This window comes from Schistocerca americana, chromosome 5, assembly GCF_021461395.2.
Source record: "Schistocerca americana isolate TAMUIC-IGC-003095 chromosome 5, iqSchAmer2.1, whole genome shotgun sequence".
Taxonomy (NCBI): domain Eukaryota; kingdom Metazoa; phylum Arthropoda; class Insecta; order Orthoptera; family Acrididae; genus Schistocerca; species Schistocerca americana.
In genome coordinates, this window is record NC_060123.1 from 131,935,429 (window position 1) to 131,957,699 (window position 22,271).

Here is a 22,271-nt window from a genome sequence, read left to right on the forward strand (position 1 = left end):
TTGGCATGATATCTGGAGGAACATACACCACACGCATTTGCCAAAAATTTTGTGAATAGGAAATTTCCAACGAACTCCAGACTACATTCCATTCATCTGGCGGATTCCCCTTTGTGTACCACTGCAACCTGACTGACTCAGATGAACATCAATTTGTCTGTGGAAATGCAAATAACATATGATTGTCAATCAGAAAAACATTACTAACTACGCAGAGAAAACTTTTGTATTTGATAACATCAACGTGCCTTTTATATCTGGAAGAAGAACTATACCCTGCCTCGAAGAACAATACCATCAACTGGTTGAAGGGACATGCGGTATTTTACCTACTGTCCAGTAAATAAAGAAGCGAAGGAGATTTTTGGATGTACATCTCCAACCTGCACCACAAGCTACAACGCATCAACAATTACTATGGTACATTCGCCAACTGCCTGAGAAGAAACGTCATGTGAACGCCGATTTTCGGTAATGCGATTCAGAACACGGAAAAACGAGAGAAAATCTGATCTACGAAAAACACATACGATCAAACGACGAACGTCACTTTCAAGAAATGTTTTGTTTTTGCAAAGGCTTCCAGTAATGTAGAAGATTATCTTTAGGCCTATGGCACTATAATCAGCAATGTCAAAATGTTGTTGTAACTATTTCTGAATAAAAAAATCGAAACAGTCGTTCATCTTTTGTTCATGGACAAACGAAACCCATTATGGCTTGCTGAGACTACATTCAGTTTTATACAGAAGGGTGATTATTGTAGGATCTGAAGAAGGTGGTCATCTTATATTTTTGGTGTGTGCATCGGTGGAAACAAAGGCATCAATCTAAAAGAGAAAACACCACTTAATGCTGCAGCAGAATGTGAAAAAAGATTAAAATATCAAGTTTGTAAAGATACCACCTCTAAGAGTTGGCACTTCCTTGATAGCTACAGGTTACAATGTGCTGGCATAGGTAATAGTGCTTCATCCCACTTGACACTGCAGAATAATGTGTCAAACTGGGGAGACAAAAGTGTCTTGGCTCACTTCTAACCTGGTAAGAACTGTTTCAAACAGCTGATTTGACTGTAGTGTTAAGAGGTGTTCCACAGTTATCTAATCAAATTATGGCCCTGAGTTTCACTTGGTGCGAACAACTGAAAGTTATAACTTTCAGAAGATATTTGTTAAAACTATATTATGCCTGTTGATACTCAAAACGGAAGATATGATAACACAATTACTTAAAAATCGGATGTGTTGCTCTGTAACCAAAGAATGCATTACAAAAAATGGCTCTGAGCATTATGGGACTTAACATTTGTGGTCACCAGTCCCCTAGAACTTAGAACTACTTAAACCTAACCAACCTAAGGACATCACACACATCCATGCCCGAGGCAGGATTCGAATCTGCGACCGTCGCATGGTTCATGACTGAAGCGCCTAGAACCGTTCGGCTACAATGGCCAGCAATGCATTACAAATGGCATCAATGTTAAATAACAGTTTTTAAAAATGTTTAATGTTTCTTCACTCTGATGAGTATTTGTAACTTTTTGCTGATATATTTGTTGGTTTACAAAAAGATTTTCACACCTCTCTAATCATATGCTGTTTCAGGTTTTTAATCTTAAGTGTCATTGTAACATTACTGGTGTAAGAAAGAACACAACTCTTTTTTAATCTTTTAGTTTTATTTTCTACATTGGACAAACAGTGTTTAATAATACAGAGTATAGTTTTCTAGCATTAGCTCAAAAAGATGGCACCTACAATCAGATTAATAATACTAAAAGATGCACTATGATAAACAATGTACACACTAATGCAAAGTCAAAAGGCATTAATTCATGCAGGACTGACACAAATTAGAAAATAAATTAACTTGCAACAAATCAGCAAAAATATGGCATTATGAATGAGACAAAATCGTAGAAATGTAGGACACAGGGAATATCTGCACAAAAGAAAGTTGCTTACTGCACTAGATATATGGTTGTACTGTGGATCACAACAAATGCATGCAATCTGATTCCAAAGTCATTCTGTGTGGGATGTACTCAAAGATAAGTAGTTAACAGTCTGTAACACGACCATACCTACAAGCAGACAAGCTATTATAATGATGTGATATCTGCTATCAGACAATCTCCCTCAGATTTTTCCTGGAATTATTATCTTCTGCTACAAGCATCCATGTTGCTCATGCATGTTTTATAAAATCATGTACCATCCTTCCAATATATCAGTATCTGATCTTATTTGTATTAAAACAATATTATGGAACTATAGTGGATTTGATGACACAGAATAAATAATAAAATATTAGTCCAATATTGTGACCTTAAGTGTAGTATGCTATGAAATACAATATGATAAATTGCATTATAAGTTTCCTGTGATTAAACAATAAATTTTCAATTCTACTCAGACCACTCCATAAGTTTTGCTCATTTAATAAACACTCTTTACAAATATTGACACATATTTTTGTCCTTTTGCTGTATGTGTGAACACTTCTACTGTTTAATCAACACAGATGAATGAGGCACCTTTATTTTGCTGATCTTCCAGTTTCCACAATCTTTAGCTCTTACTGTTAATGACTAACTCTACAGTGTGCTGTGGCTTTTATAACATTCTTTTGTAGGCTTAGATGGTGATAGTTTTCTTCCTATGGGGACATATGGTTTCTTGCCCTAATTTCTGGGGAAAATTCGTCTTTTGTCAGTTCTGCCTTCATAGAGTGGTAAGTACATCCGTTATATTTGTCCATAAGACAGAGGTCATCATCCTGACTGTCTCTTGTAAGTGTATGAATATGCAGTCTCATCAAGAGAATCCATCCCTCGTTTATTTTTATATAATAAAACTGTCTCTTCCTTCATTCTACATTCTACATTTACTTTGAATATGACATTTTTATTCTCTTTGGGCCCATAACATATAATTGACAAATTGTAGCTGCAACCAAATGTACATGATAAAATTTCTCTGTATCTAGAAGCCTTCATTTCTCATGGGTTTTCCTATTTGTTTTGTCTCAAAGTTCCCACTGTTGTAAACTTATCCTGACAACACCAAAACAATTGTGAAAAATTTTCCATTATTATATTTGTTGAGGTTCTGCTCAGTGTCTTTCTTAGTGCCTCGCTGATCTTTCTTGCCTGGTCAGAGACCTTTCTAGTATAAACTAAACCATATTTTTTCTTGATACTAGCAGTGCAATTACCTTCTAAACTAGAACAATGCACTATCTCCTCTAACAGTCTTTGTGAGATTCTGCTCAATGGAGGTGGTGTTTTACTTCACTGAGTACCATCATGACTAATAAAGAAATAAACACATCTGTAGTCTGCCTTATCTGTTTCATTGCTGTATTCTTCAGTTTGAATGCTAAAAGATAAAGGTTCATTATCTTGGGAACCATCAGTGTCTGAATAACTATTATATTTTTTACCAAAGAAAACATGTCTTCAAACAATTCAGAAATGGCATCAAAAATTCTTGCTTTACTTGCCACGTCAAATTCAGATAAAATCCCAAGCTTTTGATGATTGCTTCCCTCATCATCTTCATGATCTATGACTGGCGTCAAACTGTCAAGGCTCCCACTTTTATACTCAGAGGAAGGCATCTAATTTGCTGGTTTATGTCATGAAGACATAATGGAAATGGCACATACTGTGCCGGCGCCCTATGCCTCCATAGGCTATGTTTGCACTCTGTATGCATCATCGCTGGCAAAGCCATTACTCACATTGGACAGTAATCTGCGAAAAGTTTTCCTTTGTGCTCTTTGTTTGAGAAAAAACACTTCCATGCATCACTAGATGCGTCGCTGGTGTCTCTATTGCAGTTGTTTTCACATAGTCCAATTTCAATTGCTTCTCTGATCACAGAGTTCCAATAGTTCGACTCATCAATAAGTATCCTTGTTTTTTCAAACAAAAGCTTGTATTTATTTAACAGGCTGTGCACAGCCACCACTGATTTTTCGAAATTCCAGTACTTAACAAGACCCTGATGCTGAACACAGCGATTAGCAACAGTCTGTATAAACTGGTCCTTATAACTTTTGCCACACTTACAAGGAGTATTATAAGTTCCTGGTACTCTCAGACCGAGACTATCTTTAATGGATCTCAACATTTCTTACATATTCCTGTGTGTCTCAAAGACTGGTCTGATTTCTGTTTAGGACTCTCCCTATTTTACTTCCTGGTTGCACTGCTGAATGAAGTTCATGCTATGTGTTGCTCCTCCTGCTGTGGTTAAACAGCACTGTGTCTTTGTTTGTACGACAGCGTTGACGTAATATCATGGGCAGAAAACTTGTTCTCTCTGAAAACGGTGGTCAGCTGGTTAATATCGGAGACAAAGCTGTCTTTTTTGCAAAATACATCTGGTTCTGTGTTCTAAGGTGTTCAGCATAACTCTCTCTAGCGAGGATGGCGAAAGCTCAGAAGAGAGTCATGCTCAACACCTTAGTAAACAAAGCCAGGACTATTTAGGACAAGGACCACCTCGGCTCCGAGGTTAGCGATCTAACCATGGTTTTTAAAAGAATCAGGTATTCTGTTTGTGTTATTAGTTCCATGCTGTTAAGGAAACCAAGTCGCAACGCCGTTCAGCCAATCAGGAACATCAGTACATAATGGGCTTCCACTCTGCTCTGCAACGACTAATAAGATAGAGCCCTAAATAGCCAAGAAGTGAGGCCAGTCTTCCCGCTGTAAGGGCAATTAACGAAATGTTGTGACCCATTAAAGCTAATCTCGGCCTGAGATTACGAGGAATTTATAATATTCCTTGTGAGTGTGGAAAAAGTTCTGTGGGCCAGTCTATGCTGACTGTTGCCGATTGCTATGGTGAGCAATAGCGTCATCTTAAGTACAGGAATTCCAAACACCAGCAGTGGCTATGCTCATCCTTTTAAATAAACACAGCTTTGTTTGTCTGAACAAACTAGAATACTTGCTCGTGCCTCGAATGTGATCAGCGAAGCGGTAGACTTTGTGTAAACGACTTAACTGAGACAATTAGCAATGCATGGAAGCGTTCTCTTGATAAAGAAATGTCACAGAGGAAGACTTCTCCCAGTTTACTAACCAATGCGAGCGATGGCGCTGCAAGCGACGATGGATGGAGAGCACAAACATAGGCTGTGGATGTAAAGGGCCACATCAGTATGCGGCATTTTGGTGATGCCATCACGGCATAGACCAGCCAATGAGATGCCTTCCTCTGCATACAGAAATGGGACCTCGACAGTTTCACATCATACGTAGCCCCAAAGAACGATTATGGAGGTAATTATCGAAAGTTTGGGATTTCATCCGAATGTTATGTGGCAAGTAAACTCAGAACTTTTTATTTGAGGGCTCTGTTGTGAAAGACCTTGGAGCCATAATTTAAACCTGCTGATTCAAAATTTCGATCACAGGTCGTGTCTCAAGGCGCTCTTTTGCGTTTTACACTTAATGATATCTATGCTGTAAGTAAATGATAAAAAGAATGTTGCATACTTTTTCTGTTTACAAAACTAAAATTAGGCTCATCTGAAACTATTTTGGCATAAAGAAATAGAGTTACCTTTCAAAAGAATATACTCAGTTGTTGCTTTCAAAGTCCTTCCGATTACCCAACAATGAGTGTAACAGTCATTTTGGCAATATGATGTCCCATTCAAATCTATGGTAAATAAACTGTTCGTAAGACAGTTAGTTCGCTAAGAAAGTCAATTGTATTTCCTAAGATCACACTGAAAATAATCTAAAATAATTATAACACAGTTTACTGGAGTGTCTGAAAGATCACTGTCATGATCCAAAGGAAAATATCAAAATGGACGCAATGAATGGAAAACAGAGCTCTGTAGTTGTAAGAAAGTACAGCTCATCGTCATCTAGAAGAAGTGTAGCAGAAGTGATCCACAAATGAGGTCTCTAGAATAGAGTAACCTCCTCCACGCCAACCAGTATGGATTTAGATATCAACGGTCATTCAAAAAGCAACTCATACTTTCTGTACATGACATCCTGAAAGTAATTGATCAAGTTAATAAGCAGATGCAGTATTCTCTGAGGTTTGAGCAAGTGGCAAACCAATACTTGCTAACAAAATACTATCTTATGTGGTACAAAACAAAATGTATGACTCAATTGAGAATTACTTTCTAGAAAGGACACAGTGTGTTATTTTGGATGGATGGTTATCAATGGATGTTGCAGACACTTCAGGACTGCCCCAGGGAAGTGTCTGATCTGGTAGACAATATTAACAGTAACATCAGAAGTCTTGCAAATGATACAGCTGCCTCCAATGAAGTACTGCCTGAAAAAGCTGCAGAATTCTCGATCTGGAGCTTCATAGGAGGGTGATCCAAAGAAAGACAATTTTCTTCTCACATATAACTATGTGCTGTATAAACCACAAAACTGTTGCATCCTGTGACAACAATTCAATGAGCCAGAAGCTGAATCTGTGATCTTATACAAATACCTGGGTGTAACAGTCTATGTTTATGAAGATGGATAAGTCACATAGGGTCATTCATAGATAAAGCAGGTGATTCATCAGTAGGATGCTGGTAAAACGCCACCTCTCCAGAAGGGGGTTAATTTGCTAGAAAACACTCGTGCAACACACGCTAGGATATTGAACAAATGTTTGGGGGCCATAGCAAATAGGATTGACAGGAGACATTGAATGTATACCAAGAATACCAGCACAAACGGCCACAGATTTGTTTTACACACAGGGAACTGTCAATGAACAAGTGTAAATTGAAAAAAGCTTGTAGCTAGTTGTCAACTACCAAGCGAAGCCAGTTTCAAGAACTAGTATCAACTGAGGAACCAACGGATATACTATAGCCTCCTACATTTCGTTCCCACAGGGACAATGAAGATTAGATTACATGAATTAATGTTCAAGCAGACACATTTATGCTGTTATACTTCTCGCACTCTAAAAGTGAAGGAGGTCAAATTCTGATGCTTGTTACGGAGGGAAATACACTCTGCCATGCTCTTCACGGTAGTATGCTGAGTATGGATCAAGATTTAGAATGATGCAGAAACGTATTATGATCCCTTCAAATGGACCATTTCAGGAATTGTCACAAGTAGTTTCGGAGAAAACTGGTTGGACGGACGGGGATCTGAACCCTGCTCCTCCCTATTATAAACATAGATCTCTAATCTTTGTGCCATCTCGCCCAATTATTGTCCTGGGCGGAATTTGCAAAGCTTTATGTCCTGTTGTTTTCACTCTTCTCGTTGAAATAAAGATAATTTAAAGTGATAATAATAACAATAATACATAATTATAGTAGGCCGGTTTCACCTTAATCTCTAGCCGCGAATCATTTCACAATATGAACGCAAGTACTAGCTCCATCGTTCCTGCAACTGTGTTTTGCAAGTGTCAGTAACGATTAACCTCTTAGCTTCTACGTCAGCCATGAAAAAACATTTCAAAGAGAAGGTGCCGCACCGTGTTTTCATGTTTCCAGAGAAGTACGTTGAAGCCAGAGAGAAATACCGAGATTGCAGTGTGGTATCTTTGCTAGTGACGTGCTTTGGCTGGGCGTTGTGTGTTTTCTGCTAGGGCTCAGAAGACGTCAGTGTATAGTGCCGTAGGGAGGCTTAGAGTGCTGTTGTGTAAATGACTGTTTAATAACATAACCGAATAATTTTTCTTGTAAATATTTACGTCGAAATGAGTGACTGTTAGAAGGACATAGTTTTTAAACAAGAGAATAGTCCACAAGCTCCGTGATTTTTCCGCTTAACGCCGCTGTTGAATGTGTTTCATACCAGATATAAACTTCCCGCTTTGAAGGTAAGGTGCTGTTTCTAAAATTGTTTTGTAAGACGTCTAGAATAGCGTAATACTCGGTTAGGTGGATATACGTTTGTTGGATCTTTGTCAACTGTTTAAAAATTGGATTGCTAATATTTAAAACGTGGTACGGAAATATGATAGCGACGGCGTCTTAACTTATCTCGAAACATTTTATTCGTGGAAATAAATTTGCTTGGAAGACGAAAGGTAGATACGTGGTAGATATATCTAGCTGCGATGGACTTTGTTCTTCTCGTTTCTGCTGAGCAGTAAATAAAACATGCATACACGACCGGTTGTCAACAACGAACGTTTTGTTTTTGTATCTTCAACGAAATTTGTATTTATAAATTAAGGGAATCAGTTATGTCGATATTATACTAACGAACAACACCGTTTGCATAAAAAAAAGATACCAAAAGCACTCCTTACTTCAAACCAGCGGTTGGGAACTGATACAAGCATCTACAAAATCAAATGGCCTTCATGATACAAGCATCTACAAAATCAAATGGCCTTCAGTATATATGTAGATGCTGCTATGCTGAAGCTGCTAATTTCCTTGTTCAGCCATTTAGTTTGCTGAAGACACTGTATTTTTCCGATGAAGTGAGTAGTTTGAATGAAAATACGTGATGTGTAGGTTAATAGACTTTCCAGGAGTACCGGTAGGCATATTTTGTATTTTGGCTAGTCGGTGTATCATACATGTTCCTTATTTCAGGCGCAGTAACTCAGGAAGATGACACAGTATTTGCTGTCATTTACACTCATCAGACTGGTGCTTCCGATTTGCCTTTCAGTATGTAAGTAACCTTTTATTATTCATCGCAGCCGCCGCTATACTCACGTTGCTTAGATCTTGTAACTAAGAATTAGTGCTTATAGCTTTTCCCTTGATAATTTGAGCGTAGAATGAAGTATGTTGTAGATAGAAACATTAGCAGAATGTAGTTCAGTGGTAACTTGGGTGACTAGTGTGTTTTGTAGTTCAAGTGACACCGATGAAGTCGCCGTTGGCCTAACGTCACAGAATAGTGATGTATCTACAAATACTAATTTGCCATGATATGATAGCAGTATCTGGGAAGTAATGTCTTATTTTACCCTAGTATCATGATGTCTGATGTCCGTGTGTGTTAATATATAGGAGGAAACGCGTGATATTAGCTTCCACCAAATCAGCGTGTAGTTGTAACATAAAAAATAGAGCATAATTTCCTTTCTGGAGGACAACGGAAACCTACAAAAGACAGTGTAAATCATTACTACTCAGACCGGCTAAGCTTGTCTCCGCGAACTGAGAGTGCTTTTCACCTTAAACTTGCAGCGATGTACCTGTAATGTGGATTCATATGAGTAGCCAGTTCATAGTCTCCTATATGCTTAAGGGCAGAGTTTTGTGCTCGGTACTAATGGTAATTCTGCGGGTGCGTGAAGAACTTGCAGGCTTCTATTTCCCGGAGGAGATCCCACAGCTTTATCGCGGCTACACGCGAGCACATCCGTGCTTACACTACGACACATCACGCACGTCACCGTAGCACATGACTCGAGCTCGTGATAATTTGCACATGCAATTAGGTCTGTAGACGAGCAAGCGTAGCGCTGTCTGTCTGGTCCGTCAGTGCGTATTGCGCGGGCGTTCAATTAACATGCCCTTCTACTGCTTGGACGCTGCGTGCATGAATCAGTCCATCCGTGACGTCACATCCGCCGCAGCACGACAGCGACAAGCTCGAATCATATTGTCAGGTGGTGGCAACAGGAGTGCTGCTGCGTTATAGGCAGAATCATCTACTTAATTTCATTTGTATTGTGGGATATAGCACATCACCGTGCTGACGATCAGCACATTTAATATGCTGGATGATGTATACGATCATGCTTCTGATAAAGTACTTGTGAAATAGGTAATTTCATGGCGTATGCTACGACACATTGTGATGGTGTATAGTCAAACATAATAGAACGCACTTGGGTTTGTGATCTTCAGGAAGACCCATGAATGAGAACTAAAATTTGTCCTGTTGAAAGCGCGACAGTTTAGTGGTTGCGAGGGATTGTTTTACGCAGTTTACGTATATTTCATTTCGTTTTTGCCTTCAGGGTTCAGTTTTAGTACCACATCATCTCCTGATACAACATAGAAAAATGTGTTACGATACAATCTGAGAAGGGTACATGGTGTATTTTCTCTGTCTAATCCTGTAAAAGAAAAAAATTTCAGCAGTTCCTGGATTTATAAGTTGATCAAAGTAGGTAGCTTTTTTAACGAGAAGAAGTTGTTTCATATCTCAACAGGTTACTTAAAAATTGTCTACGTGCATTGTCATATTGGAATAGTGACACATTTAAAGTTCTACTTGTCTAACAGTGCACTCTTTCAAATATTTTTAAGAAGTTGTACGGTTCAGTAATTCATATGATGTCTCCTTTAACTAAAGTCACAGTCAAAGAATTTAGTGAAGAAGACTGTGTGCTCGAACTTGCTGCTTCCGGTCCCGCAGACAGCGCTATTGCCGATCGATGTTACTGCAGCAGAGCTCTAGTTGTTTCTGAGGCCTTCTGACGTCTTCAGCACAGCTAGACGTGCGGAGACGCAAATTTAAGATCCACCGACTGCAAACTCCGGCTCCATAAAAAAGTGGCTACCCTTTAAAAACAGCTACAACTAGTCATCGTATGCACAGATTGTAACCACATTAGCAAGTCATACGCACAATTTATCATTCTTTGTTTTAATGTTATCGTGTCTGCTGTCAATACGTACATTATACACACGAGAAATGTGTGCAGTACTTGCGAGACGAAGTCCCCAATGCTAAAGCACTTAAAACGACACCTGTTTCAAGTGGAATTTGTTGTAAAAATGATCAGCATGTGAAACAAAAGTTTATATTGCAGCCACAGGTGTCGAAAGGTACTGCCACTAATGGTGGGTACTAATTTCGCTATTTTACAATACTGGGACGCACTGAGAATTTCTCCGCGCGCCGAGACCTCTGCTTATTAAGTGGCACAATATTTTTATTTGAGTTTATGCTGTGATCTGGCAGAATTTTTCGGACACACACATTCGTCTACTGCTTTGGAATCTGAGACTTGTGTTTAAAATTCTCTGGCGATGTCTCAACCACTACGAGAAGACACTTTACTCAAAGAACAACGCCTAAAAGCACTGTTTACATACGATGCTTGTCGTGAAGCCGTTGTTATGTTACTATGTTTTAAGTTGTAGATACCGACCACAAACAAAGTCGACCATTCTGCCACAGTTCAGTGTCATCTCGCCATCTATAAAGAAAGTAAATTCACAGGTGGTACCGAATCACACTGAAGTCTTGTTAGACAATTTGCTGACACTCGTGTCGCAATAAGTTACCCTGGAGTGAAACGTTATTTACAGCTTATACTGAGAGACAACTAACTGAACAAGTGGTAGTGAAGGGACCAAGACAGGATTGTAGCCAATTCCTTGTGATATTCAATCTGTAAATAAAGCAAGCAGTAAGGGAAACAAAATAAAAATTTGGAAAGGGAATTCAAGTTCGGAGAGCAGAAATAAAAACTTTAAGGTGTCTCGACGGGCGTTGTAAATCTGTCCGATACCGAACATTTGAAAGGAATGGACAGTTTTCTGCGAATGGTCTCACTCTAAATTTCAAAGAGACAACATACTCAGTTCTGCAAGTCTAGAGGTAGTACATCAGTGATAAGTTTAACACATGTTCAGTAAGTAATAAATATGAGAGTAACTTCAAAATACTTAGATGTCTATATTGACAGTTTAAAGTGGAAAGAACACGTTTCGGAACTCCTAAAACAATTCAGTTCAGCCACGAGTGCACTTAGAATCATTTGCAGACCTTGGGGAGAGGCAAGTCAATAAGTTGACGTACGTTGCATACTTGTATTCAATAATTTCATACTCCTTAATATTCTGGGGTAACTATCATTGAGAAGGAAAGTCTGTGCTGTAAGAATAATATGTGGTGCTTACACACTCATGTCGTAGACATAGGCATTTCGACTACTGCCTCACAGTATATTAATCCCCCGTGAAGTGCGCTGTAAATAATCCAATCCAGTTCAAAAAGGACTGTGATGTAGATAATTACAATACCGGAAGAAAAAGTGACATTCATTACACCACATTAAGGATGTCTTTAGCATGCAAAATACGTACACAATGTTGTCACCATACTTTTTAGTCACTTACCCAATGGTATAAAATGCCTGACAGACAGCAAGTTAAATTTGAAAACAAATTGAAAAGTTTCTTCTTGACAAGCCTACTCTGCAGAAGAATTTCTAGTTTGTGCAGGAATTATTCACTGACAACTGTACTCTTAAAAAATTGCAGATGATCAGTGAGTATGTATATTTAGATATCAACGTGTAATGTGAGTCTAAAACGACTCGTTGCGTGTCATTACGCTTAATTGTGCAAATGGTCAACAGAACATGAAACTACCAGTGGCCTTAAAAGAGATTATAAGATGTCACCAAGTGTAAAACAAGGGTGGGGGAGTGTAGTAGGAACAGATCAAGCTACGCCCAAAGAATTAGGTTAAGGAATGAGAAACTGAAATTAGTTAGAGGTTTACTGGTTGAGCAGCGAAATAACTGACCATAGCCAAAGTAAAGAGGATATAAAATGCAGATTGTCAATAGCAAGAAAATATTTCCTGAGAAAGAGAAACATTTTAACATCAAATGAGATCCATTATGGATAAAATAACACAAATTTGTCTCAGAAAGTCGTAAAGTATTTCTGTGGAAGTGCAGTGTGGATGATAAACAGTACACACGAGAATATAAAATTTTGAAACGAGATGTTAAAAGAGAATGTTTAAGGGTAGTACCTTGAAGAGGTACTGAATCAGGATAAAAGTCGTTTCTGGCACAACTTGACTCACAGGAGGTATCAAGGAAGAGAGATTTGTAAATAGAGGAAAGTGTGGGGGGAAGCTTGTGCAGGCAGAGCAAAGCAGTAAGTAGGTTCAAGTGGATATACAGTAAGTTGACAAAAGTCGTGGCGTATCTGCTGATGCTGTGTCGGACCCTCCTTTTACCTGGCATAGTGCAGCAGCTGGACATGACATGGACTCAACAAGTCGTTGGAAATCCCCTGCAGGAGTATTGATCCATGTTGCCTCCGTTGGGTGGACAAATCAGTCTCTCGAAGTGTCCTGAACGTTCTTCAAACCAATGGCGAACAATTGTGGCCCGATGACATGGCTCATTGTCATCCATAAAAATTCCATCGTTGTTTGGGAACATGAAGTCTATGAATAGCTGTAAATGGTCTCCAAGTAGCCGATCATAACCGTTTCCAGATAATAATCGGTTCAGTTGGGCCAGATGACCCGGCCCATTCCATGTAAACACAGCCCACATCGGGAGCCACCAGCAGCTTGCACAGTGCCTTGTTGACAACGTGGCTCCATGGCTTCATGGTGTCAGTGTCACATTGAAACCCTACCATCAGCCCTTACCAACTGAAATCGGGACTCATCTGACCAGCCTCCTAGGATCCAACCAATGTGGTCACGAGCCCAGGAGAGGCGATGTGCTGTTTTCGCCGCACTGCCCTAATTGATTCGTTTGTCGTGTGTAACTCTTTGATTTCTGCTGTTATTTCACGCAGTATTGCTTATCTGTTGCCATTAAGAACTCTACACAAATGTCGCTGCCGTCGGTGGCAGTGAAGGTCCTCCTGTGTTGTCTGTGATGGGAGGTAATTCCTGAAATTTGTTATTCTCGGCACACTCTTGACGCTGTAGATCTTGAATACTGAATTCCGTAACGATTTTCGAAATGAAATGTCCCATGCGTCTAGCTCTAATTACCATACCGCAGCTGTAATCACGTCGGAAACCTTTTCACGTGAATTCCCTAATGAAGTTGACAGGTCTGACAATGCACTGCCCTTTTCTACTTGTGTATGCCATACTACCGCCATCTGTATACGTGCATAACGCTGTCCGATGACTTTTGTCACCTGAGCATTTGTTGCAGTAGTTATGCAGAGATGAAGAGGCTTATCGTGGAGAGTCCATCAAATCACATTTCACGTTAAATACAGTAACAACATGCACAATCATTGAAAAAAAATCTCCTAAATGGGGGAAAACAAATAGTCCCATTACCAGACCACAAATTTCATTTGTGAAGCTGACGATAAATTAGTTTCATGCTTAAGATTCTTTGCTTTGGCCGTATAATTTTGCAGTCGTACTTAAATGCCTTCTTCTCGAGTCTGTTGTATGACGGGACCAAATGTCATGGCGAAGCTTGCCCGATCGATCGGAATCATCAAACACGAGTGTGAGGATCGTAGGAACCGCAACTTGTTTTTAATAGACGTCTGTCAATGCTGAATATGCATGCAAGACTTCCGTTTTTCAATTGATTTATTAATATAATACTTTAGGACGACAGGCGCCAAATATGTGCAACACGGTCGATATAGCACAGAATGTCAGGTGCAAGTAGTCTGTAATTTTTCCAGATTGTTTCACCACATTTGAAGAACCATTTTCCTCGTAGTTCCTAGTCAAATCCACATCCAGCAGTCCTGTAAATTTCCCTTTTACTTGTGTACATCAACTATATATGTGTACATTAACTATATAAGCTAAATGTTGGCCATATTTGAGTAGGTTTGCGTAATTAAAAAAAAAGATGCACTGATTCCTTTGAGGAAGACGCGGCCCTTTTTGTATCATCTTTCTCTCATCCGAAACAGTGCTCCTGACCTGCTGATATGGATCTCAACGGGACGATAAGATCTTTCATTCCTTCCTCTGTATGCTATTTAATGTTCGGCCATAGTTTTGTTCTTGCTAATCTGAGGTTAGTATGTCTCCTAGTTCTTTTTTACACATCCATTAGGAACTTAAACTAGTTGGCAATTTGTGTTTATAAAATGACCAGATTAATTGTGGCGAAATTTGTTCATCGCCGGCCGCTGTGGCCGAGCGGTTCTAGGCGCTTCAGTCCGGAACCATGCGGCTGCTACGGTCGCAGGTTCGAATCCTGCCTCGGGCATGGATGTCTGTGATGTCCTTAAGTTAGTTAGGTTTACGTAGTTGTACGTCTAGGGGACTTACGACCTCAGATGTTAAGTCCCATAGTGCGTAGAGCAAGTTTTGAACTTGTTAATCCATTTATTTCGAATTAAATAAGGCGTCATAATTGATCGACTACACTGCGCCTAGCTAAGGTGACAGAAGTTTTCGTTTTACGAGGATATTCGTATTAAAGCTTCATACTGGATGCAGGCAACCACAGTTAACTTGTCAATAAAAGCAAATTTGTGTACTGGGCGCTCGCTAAGTAACAGGATGAAGTTTAAATCATTTACTTGGAAGCTGCTGCCAGCTTTCACTGAAATACATAAAAAGTGCTACTTTTAAAACGTAAAAAGAAGTGCCTTTCGGAAGTGTGTCGCTACAGTTGATTCTGTAGCTTATGAAGAGGCATGGTCAAATGTGGGCATCGACAGAGTGCCTCTCGGCCGTTGTGCATAATTTTGTAGTCTGCAAGTCACAGACACCGACGCACAGAAAATATGGAACAGCTACAGCATAACTTTGTCTTTGTAAAAAGAGAATCGCATGCATTTTTCACCTGTGAAAAAACCACACTACACCACGCTTCTTACAGTACTTTTCCGAATGACAGAATTTTCATTTTTCTGTTGTATTTGGATTTTGCTGCACTTGCGCTTGAGGCAACGTGTTTCCTGTAGCTTGTTTTAATTTTTTTTTGTTTTATTATTGCGAGGAGATAACTGCTGAACATCATATGTTCTAAAATTTCATTTGATCTGTCATGTATTGTTGCAATGATCTGGTGGTGTTTTTGTTTTGAGCAACAGTGTAAATAAGCTTCATCACACTCCCTCAGTGTTTAACGCAACTTGTGTACCTTTTATATGCAAGTGGAAGGCAGCAAAAATTTTGACATTGGAGTAAGATGTTTACTGATATTTAGTAAAATGATTTAACCACAATTAAAAATGTCTGTCATGAATTGTTACAATCCAAGATCACTCAAGACCAGGACTTTCTCTGATCTACTTCGTGATAGCAAAAAACGAGTCGCCCTTCCTTGAACTACTTCGGTGCATTTTTTTCGATGTTGTTATAACCAGAGACCACGCTTTATGGGCATGGTTGAAACGTATGGCCAATTTTTTTGAACTATATTTATCGTGTATTGAAACTTCTTGCTAGCTTAAAACTGTGTGCTGGACCGAGAACGAACTAGGGACCTTTGCCTTTCGCGGGCAAGTGCTCTACCATCTGAGCTACCCAAGCTACTTGGCTTTACTTCCACCAGTATCTCATCTCCTACCTTCCAAACTTCAGCTTGCTCGCCAAAGGCAAAGGTACAGAGTTCGTGTCTCGGTCCGGCAGACTGTTTTAATCTGTTGGCAAGTTTCAAATCAGCGCACACTCCGCAGCAGAGTAAAAATTTCATTCTGGAAATTATCGTGCATTATTAAATTTGAAACTGTAACGAACCACGAGCGATTTAAGTTTGAAATGAAATGCAGCTGGTGACGCGATGTCACGCGGGAAGCAGCCATGGAATGTTCCGGAGAGGAGCCGATACACTGCGGCCGACTGTGACTCACCCACCGAATTAACTGCCTCCACGCTGCAGGTAGCGGCGAGCTGAAGTGAACGTTTACCACCTCTGTTCTCTGCCTTCTGAAACGTAGCTGATGTGAAACATCCGATGTATTACACAAGAAAGTTGATGGAAAATTCCAGTTAGGCGAACTTACGTTTACCGTGGACACGCCAATGAAATCCACCAATGCCACGAATTTCCTACCATCGAATCCGTCTCTACCTACCTAGTGCGTCGTCTCTAAAGATGTTGCTGTCTAGTGCGCGGTAACTACTCGGGTCAGTTTATCCGATTCTAGTTGTACTGAAGGAGTGAACGCGGATTCCGAAAACAACGATCGTGTGAAACCTAGCTCTGTCTGTTAGTCCATGAGACAAGAAGCCAGTGGATACCGCCGACCAGTGGATACCGACTTTAGGAAGACGATTGAGTTTCTCACCGTCGTCTAAAATACTAAATACGAGTGATAAGTAGTATCAGATAGCTCTGTTACTGAATTGAGGAGTACGTAGGTAATAGAACACAGTGTGTCAGTGCCTGATGATCTGGAAAATGTGCTGTCAAGGGCAACAGTCAAACATTGAGGTAAGTTAGGATAGCACGGGCAACATGCGGTCTTATGTTATCTTGTTGAAAGATAATGATGCGGAGTCTTCGAAATAGATCACAGTCACTGGTCATAATACGTCAGGAATGAAATGGCTCCTGTCCAAATGGCAGCAGCTATATGAACCAGAGGCGATTGTGTTGCGCAGTGAAAAGCACCCCGTGCCATCGCGTCAGGTGTTGGGTCCGTATGAGGATGATGAAAGCAATCTGGCAACAGTCACTCTCCTAAGAGTACCCACACAGGAATACATCCACCATTGCACATAAACGGGACTCATCTGAAAAGATGGCGTGGTGCCATTCCTGTGTTCAGTGTTGTTGGGCACACAGCTGCCAGTCGGACTCTTCTGTTGCCATTCGTCGCCATGCTGACACTCCATGGAGCTACAGACGGCGTCTCACTGCAAACAAGCCCATTTCCTGACACGGATTACGTGACATGGCTATACGATCGTGCACAGCCGAGTGACAGCGTCTCTGCACTCAGGTGCTAGTCGTGTGGCGGATGTTGAGTGTGGTCCTCCTGAACCCAATTCCATATTCACATGGCAGTCATCGGATCCCAACCAGCACAAGCAACATTATTGTGGAAAGATAAACCACAGTGTCGGTAGGCCATGATCCTACTGCTGCGTGTTCCGAAATGTGTTTGTAATCGTTTCTCATACTTTTTTTGAGTTGTCGTTCTTCTGAATGGGCCGACAGAGCCCACCACGAATTCCTCTCCTGTGCCATCCTTTTCATCTCAGAGAAGCACTTGCAATCTACATCCTCAAATATTTGCTGGATGAATTCCTCTCTCTATCTTCCTCCACGTTTTTAACTTTTTACAGCTCCTTCTTGCACCATGAAATTCATTCCCTGATGCCTTAACAAATGTCGTATAGTCCTGTCTGCACTCCTTGTCAGAGATTTCCACTTATTGTTTTCCTCGCTGATTCTGAGGAGAACCACCTCCTTCCTTACCTTAGGAGTCCACCTAATTTTCAACATCCTTCTGTAGCACCATACTTCGATTTCCTTCTGTTCCAGTTTTCTCACAGTCCACGATTCATTACCATACAGTGCTCCACTGCAAACGTACATTCTCAGAAATATCTTCCTCAAATTAACGCCTATTTTTGATACTAGTAGACTTCTCTTGGCCATAAGTGTTCTTTTTGCCAGTGCTAGTCTGCTTCTTATGTCCTCTTTCGTCCGCGCATCATGGTTTATTTTGCTGCCTAAGTAGCAGAATTCCTTAACTTCGTCTACTTCGTGATCCGCAATTCTGGTGTTAAGTTTCTCGCTGTTCTCATTTCTGCTACTTCTCGTTGCTTTCGTGTTTCTTCAATGTACTCCAGTCCATATTCTGTGCGCATTAGACTGCTTATTCAATTCAACAGATCCTGTAATTCTTCTTCACTTTCACTGAGGATAACAGTGTCATCAGCGAATCTTATCAATGATAACCTTTCACGGGGAATTTCAATCACACTCTTGAACGTTGTCCGCAGCTCGTGGTCGTGCGGTAGCGTTCTCGCTTCCCACGCCCGGGTTCCCGGGTTCGATTCCCGGCGGGTCAGGGATTTTCTCTGCCTCGTGATGACTGGGTGTTGTGTGATGTCCTTAGGTTAGTTAGGTTTAAGTAGTTCTAAGTTCTAGCGGACTGATGACCATAGCTGTTAAGTCCCATAGTGCTCAGAGCCATTTGAACCATCTTGAACGTTTCTTTTATTTCCGTTATTGCTTATTCGATGTATAGATTGAACAGTACGGGCGAGAGACTACATCGCAGTCTGCACTTCGTTCTTGATCTTCCAGTATTATTGTTCCATCGTGGAGCTCGTACATATTGTATATTATCCGTCTTTTCCTATAGCTTACCCTTATTTTTCTCAGAATTTCGAACATCTTGCTCCGTTCTTACACGAGGCTTAACATGATCTTTTCGCAAACAAAAACATTCAAATGCGATGTCAGAATGAAAAAAAAACCCTGCTGTGTAATCTTTCCTTATAGACAGTGTAGATGGCATTACTCCCGGTTACTTTCTGCAGTTACAATAAAATGCTAATCATATGCAAAATCAGACATTTAGTACACAGTCCATGCCAAGTTTACTTTTGTTCCATGCTGCCTTCATGGTGTTCGACGTTTAATGGCTAGCACTATACAAATAATTTAACGGAGAACGTCAGAGGCTGTCCCTAGATGATGATGATGATGATGATGATGTACAAAGAGAAGCAGCTTCATCGTAGCTAAACGCAGGACGACCTGCAGAGGACCGACGTCTGGTGCAGGGGCTGGCAGGCGACACACGGAAACGTGTAAACAGGCCGGACGACCCGTTGTTGTTTGACTGCACCTCTGCCGAACATTCACTGGAAGCAGCCAGTATGTCTGTGGAGAGTTTTAAAGTGGAATGACCACTTGACACTAAACGAAGTACAAGGTAATGCCAGACTTTTGTTGAAGGAATACTCAAGGAAGAAGTAGCTTGCAAAATCCTAGTTCGGCCGAGACTTGAATATTGCTCCTCAGTTGAGGACACATGCCAGATAGAACAAAGGCATAAGATCCATAGAGTAGCAGTGCGTTTCGTCACGAGATCGTTTTGCAAGCGCGAAAGCCTTACGGAGATGCTTTTCCACTTCCAATGGCAGACGCTTTACTGTTAAAATTCAGAGAGCGTACGTTCCTTCAACACTCAACCAACATATTTCCCCTTTATATTACTTCCCACTACATATAATCCTCTTAAAAACCATGGATTTAAATGAGAGATATTCGATCTCTCACAGTCGTTCTTCAAGAGCACCATCGCGAATGGATCAGAAAGAACCAAGTGTCAGTTAAACTCCGTAAGGTGGCTTGTGTAGTATAGATGGAGCCGTAGTTTTTGCCGTGTAAGGCGGTTCTTGGTGTTTTCCGAGCACCAATGTAGGTTCGTTTCCTGCAACTATCGGCTCATAGGTGCTCAACATCAGCTGGCAGAAATATTGGAAATGACTTCCCCTGGGCAACAGGGATTCGTATCTCAGACTAAACAGTGCATAGAAGATTGCCTCAGAATAGTCTTCATTCCAGGAAACTAACGAGAGGTTTTGCACTGAACCAATGGAACCGACACAGTGGAAGGACCTGGGCATTGGACCATTGGAGAAAGGAGTAATGTCATGTGTCCTGATGAGTCCAGGATTGGTCTGCACCGGACACTAGACGTGTTAGGTTGGGTAGAAGCGTTAGACAACACCAGGAACGCCGATACGTTCAGTAAGTCCATCCGTTTGCAGGTGGAAGTGTAATGTTCTGGGCGGCAATAATAATGGGACGGCAGACCCCTTTAATCCCAACTATGGCAATTTCACTGGTCCCCAATGCCGCCAAGAGGCCTTTCAACGATTTTAAGGTCCTTCAGACGTGAAGTCGCTGACAACCTCATCTTAGTCGATGACAGTGCAAGATCGCACCATACTCTAGAAGTGTCTTGGTATCTTCAAAGATGCAACATCAACCAAATGCATAGGCCAGCTCAGTCACCAGACGTGAGTTCAATTGGGCATACATGGGACCTGTTGAAGATGGCCATTGCACAGCCTCCGAATCCACCTCACAATCTTCAGGACCTCACTGAAGCTACCATTGAGGAGTGGGACCTCATACCCCAAGATAAACTTGGTCTCATCGAGAGCATGGCTCGCAGAGTTGAAGACCTCCGCCGTGTGGGGAAGGAGATACTCACTACTAAACACTGATAATCATCCTCATGAGATAAAGATTTTCACTATTTTTATTTCTAAGATGTACACTTAGGGGAGAGCCTGCCTCGTTTTTATAATGATATTTTGTAACTAACCAAAATCATTCTTGTTTTCAGACGGAATTATGTTTATTTTGTTAATAAGGTATTGCACAAACATCAAGGGGTGTACAATAAGAAATCATTGTGGTAAACTCTGACATTCTAAACTTTCGTTGAGGTTTGTAGATAAACCGAAACCAGTAAACAATAAAATTGTATTTGTGCTCTTGACTATTAAGGGCTTTTCTGAATCTACAGCAATAACTATAGGTTTGGATCAGAGGCTCGCTCTTCTCTATGGGATTTGCGAAAACACTCGAAAAATAGTGTGGCACATAGAAAATTTTAAACTGATGTTGGCAGCCCTCGGATGGCACCACACTACGGGACAGTGCTAGATATTCAATTCCCATGGATCGGTCAAAACGTGTAGCTGAAATATGTGCATTTTTTTTTTTTTTTTTTTTTTTTGCATTCTGACATTACACAACGATAGCTTATCAGACCCCATCAACATATAAATTCCGTTGTTGCACACAGTGCGTGGGTTCTGAATATGCATAGACTGTTAATACTTTAAATAAGATGCCTAATCTATTGGGGAGCTCACACCTCTTTCATGAGTACATGCTTGGCGAGTATACTGCAGATTTATAGTCTGATTGTGTCACTTCTCCGACTCACTCCCTAGGACATATTCCATGTTGACAGTTTGTATTGCTTGTGGGATGACCCTTTCTTACTCCCCCAGATCTACTGGTGATGGGGCTACCTCTTTGGAATCCTCTCCCTGGAAGTCACACATCAGAGGCCCAACACTTGCCAGTGTCTGAAGGAGCGACAACACACATTGGGTCCCAGGGCTGCCCTCTCATCATCTGTTCCCACACTAACAGTAGCTAAGCCCTCACAAGAATCTCGACCACTAAAAGTTTTTAAAAGAAAAGGAGGAGGAATCTCGGGAGAAGACTAATCCGGTGACCCTGGAGGCGCCAGATTCTTCCATACCATTGCGTTCTGAATCTGTGCTCACCAGTGTTGTTCCAACCCTACTGGTGACAGTGATCTTGAGATGTGACCTGTTCTCCTGGTCCCTTCACGACTAACCGGGTCACCCTCAATGTGATGATCCAGTGTAACTGCAGTTGGTGTGTCTGCCGCCTGCCAGAATTTCAGTAATTAATTTCTTCTTGTTTTTTGACTGTGTTGTTCCCAAAGGCAGACACTTCACTGATGACCATTCGCAAACTCTTTGAGGTTACTGTGCATTCTTTTAGAACCTTACTCATCACAAGAGGGCATCCGGAGGCGTATGTTCATTGTTATTCACAGATGTCGTCAGTGAGTAGATTCCCATCCATACCACGTTGGAGGCAGTAGCATCC

At 40.8% G+C, this 22,271-nt stretch overlaps 1 protein-coding gene across 1 annotated transcript in view; it reads left to right on the forward strand.

Moving 5' to 3' along the window:
* Nucleotides 1-7,632: 7,632 nt before the first annotated feature.
* The window catches only part of LOC124616722 (piezo-type mechanosensitive ion channel component), a 684,203-nt gene continuing 669,564 nt past the window's right edge, over nucleotides 7,633-22,271 (forward strand). The window contains exons 1-2 of the mRNA XM_047145082.1: nucleotides 7,633-7,838; nucleotides 8,566-8,647. Of these exons, the coding sequence (XP_047001038.1) occupies nucleotides 8,584-8,647 (64 nt within the window). The 5' untranslated portion in view covers nucleotides 7,633-7,838; nucleotides 8,566-8,583. The remainder of the gene's footprint in view (nucleotides 7,839-8,565; nucleotides 8,648-22,271) is intronic.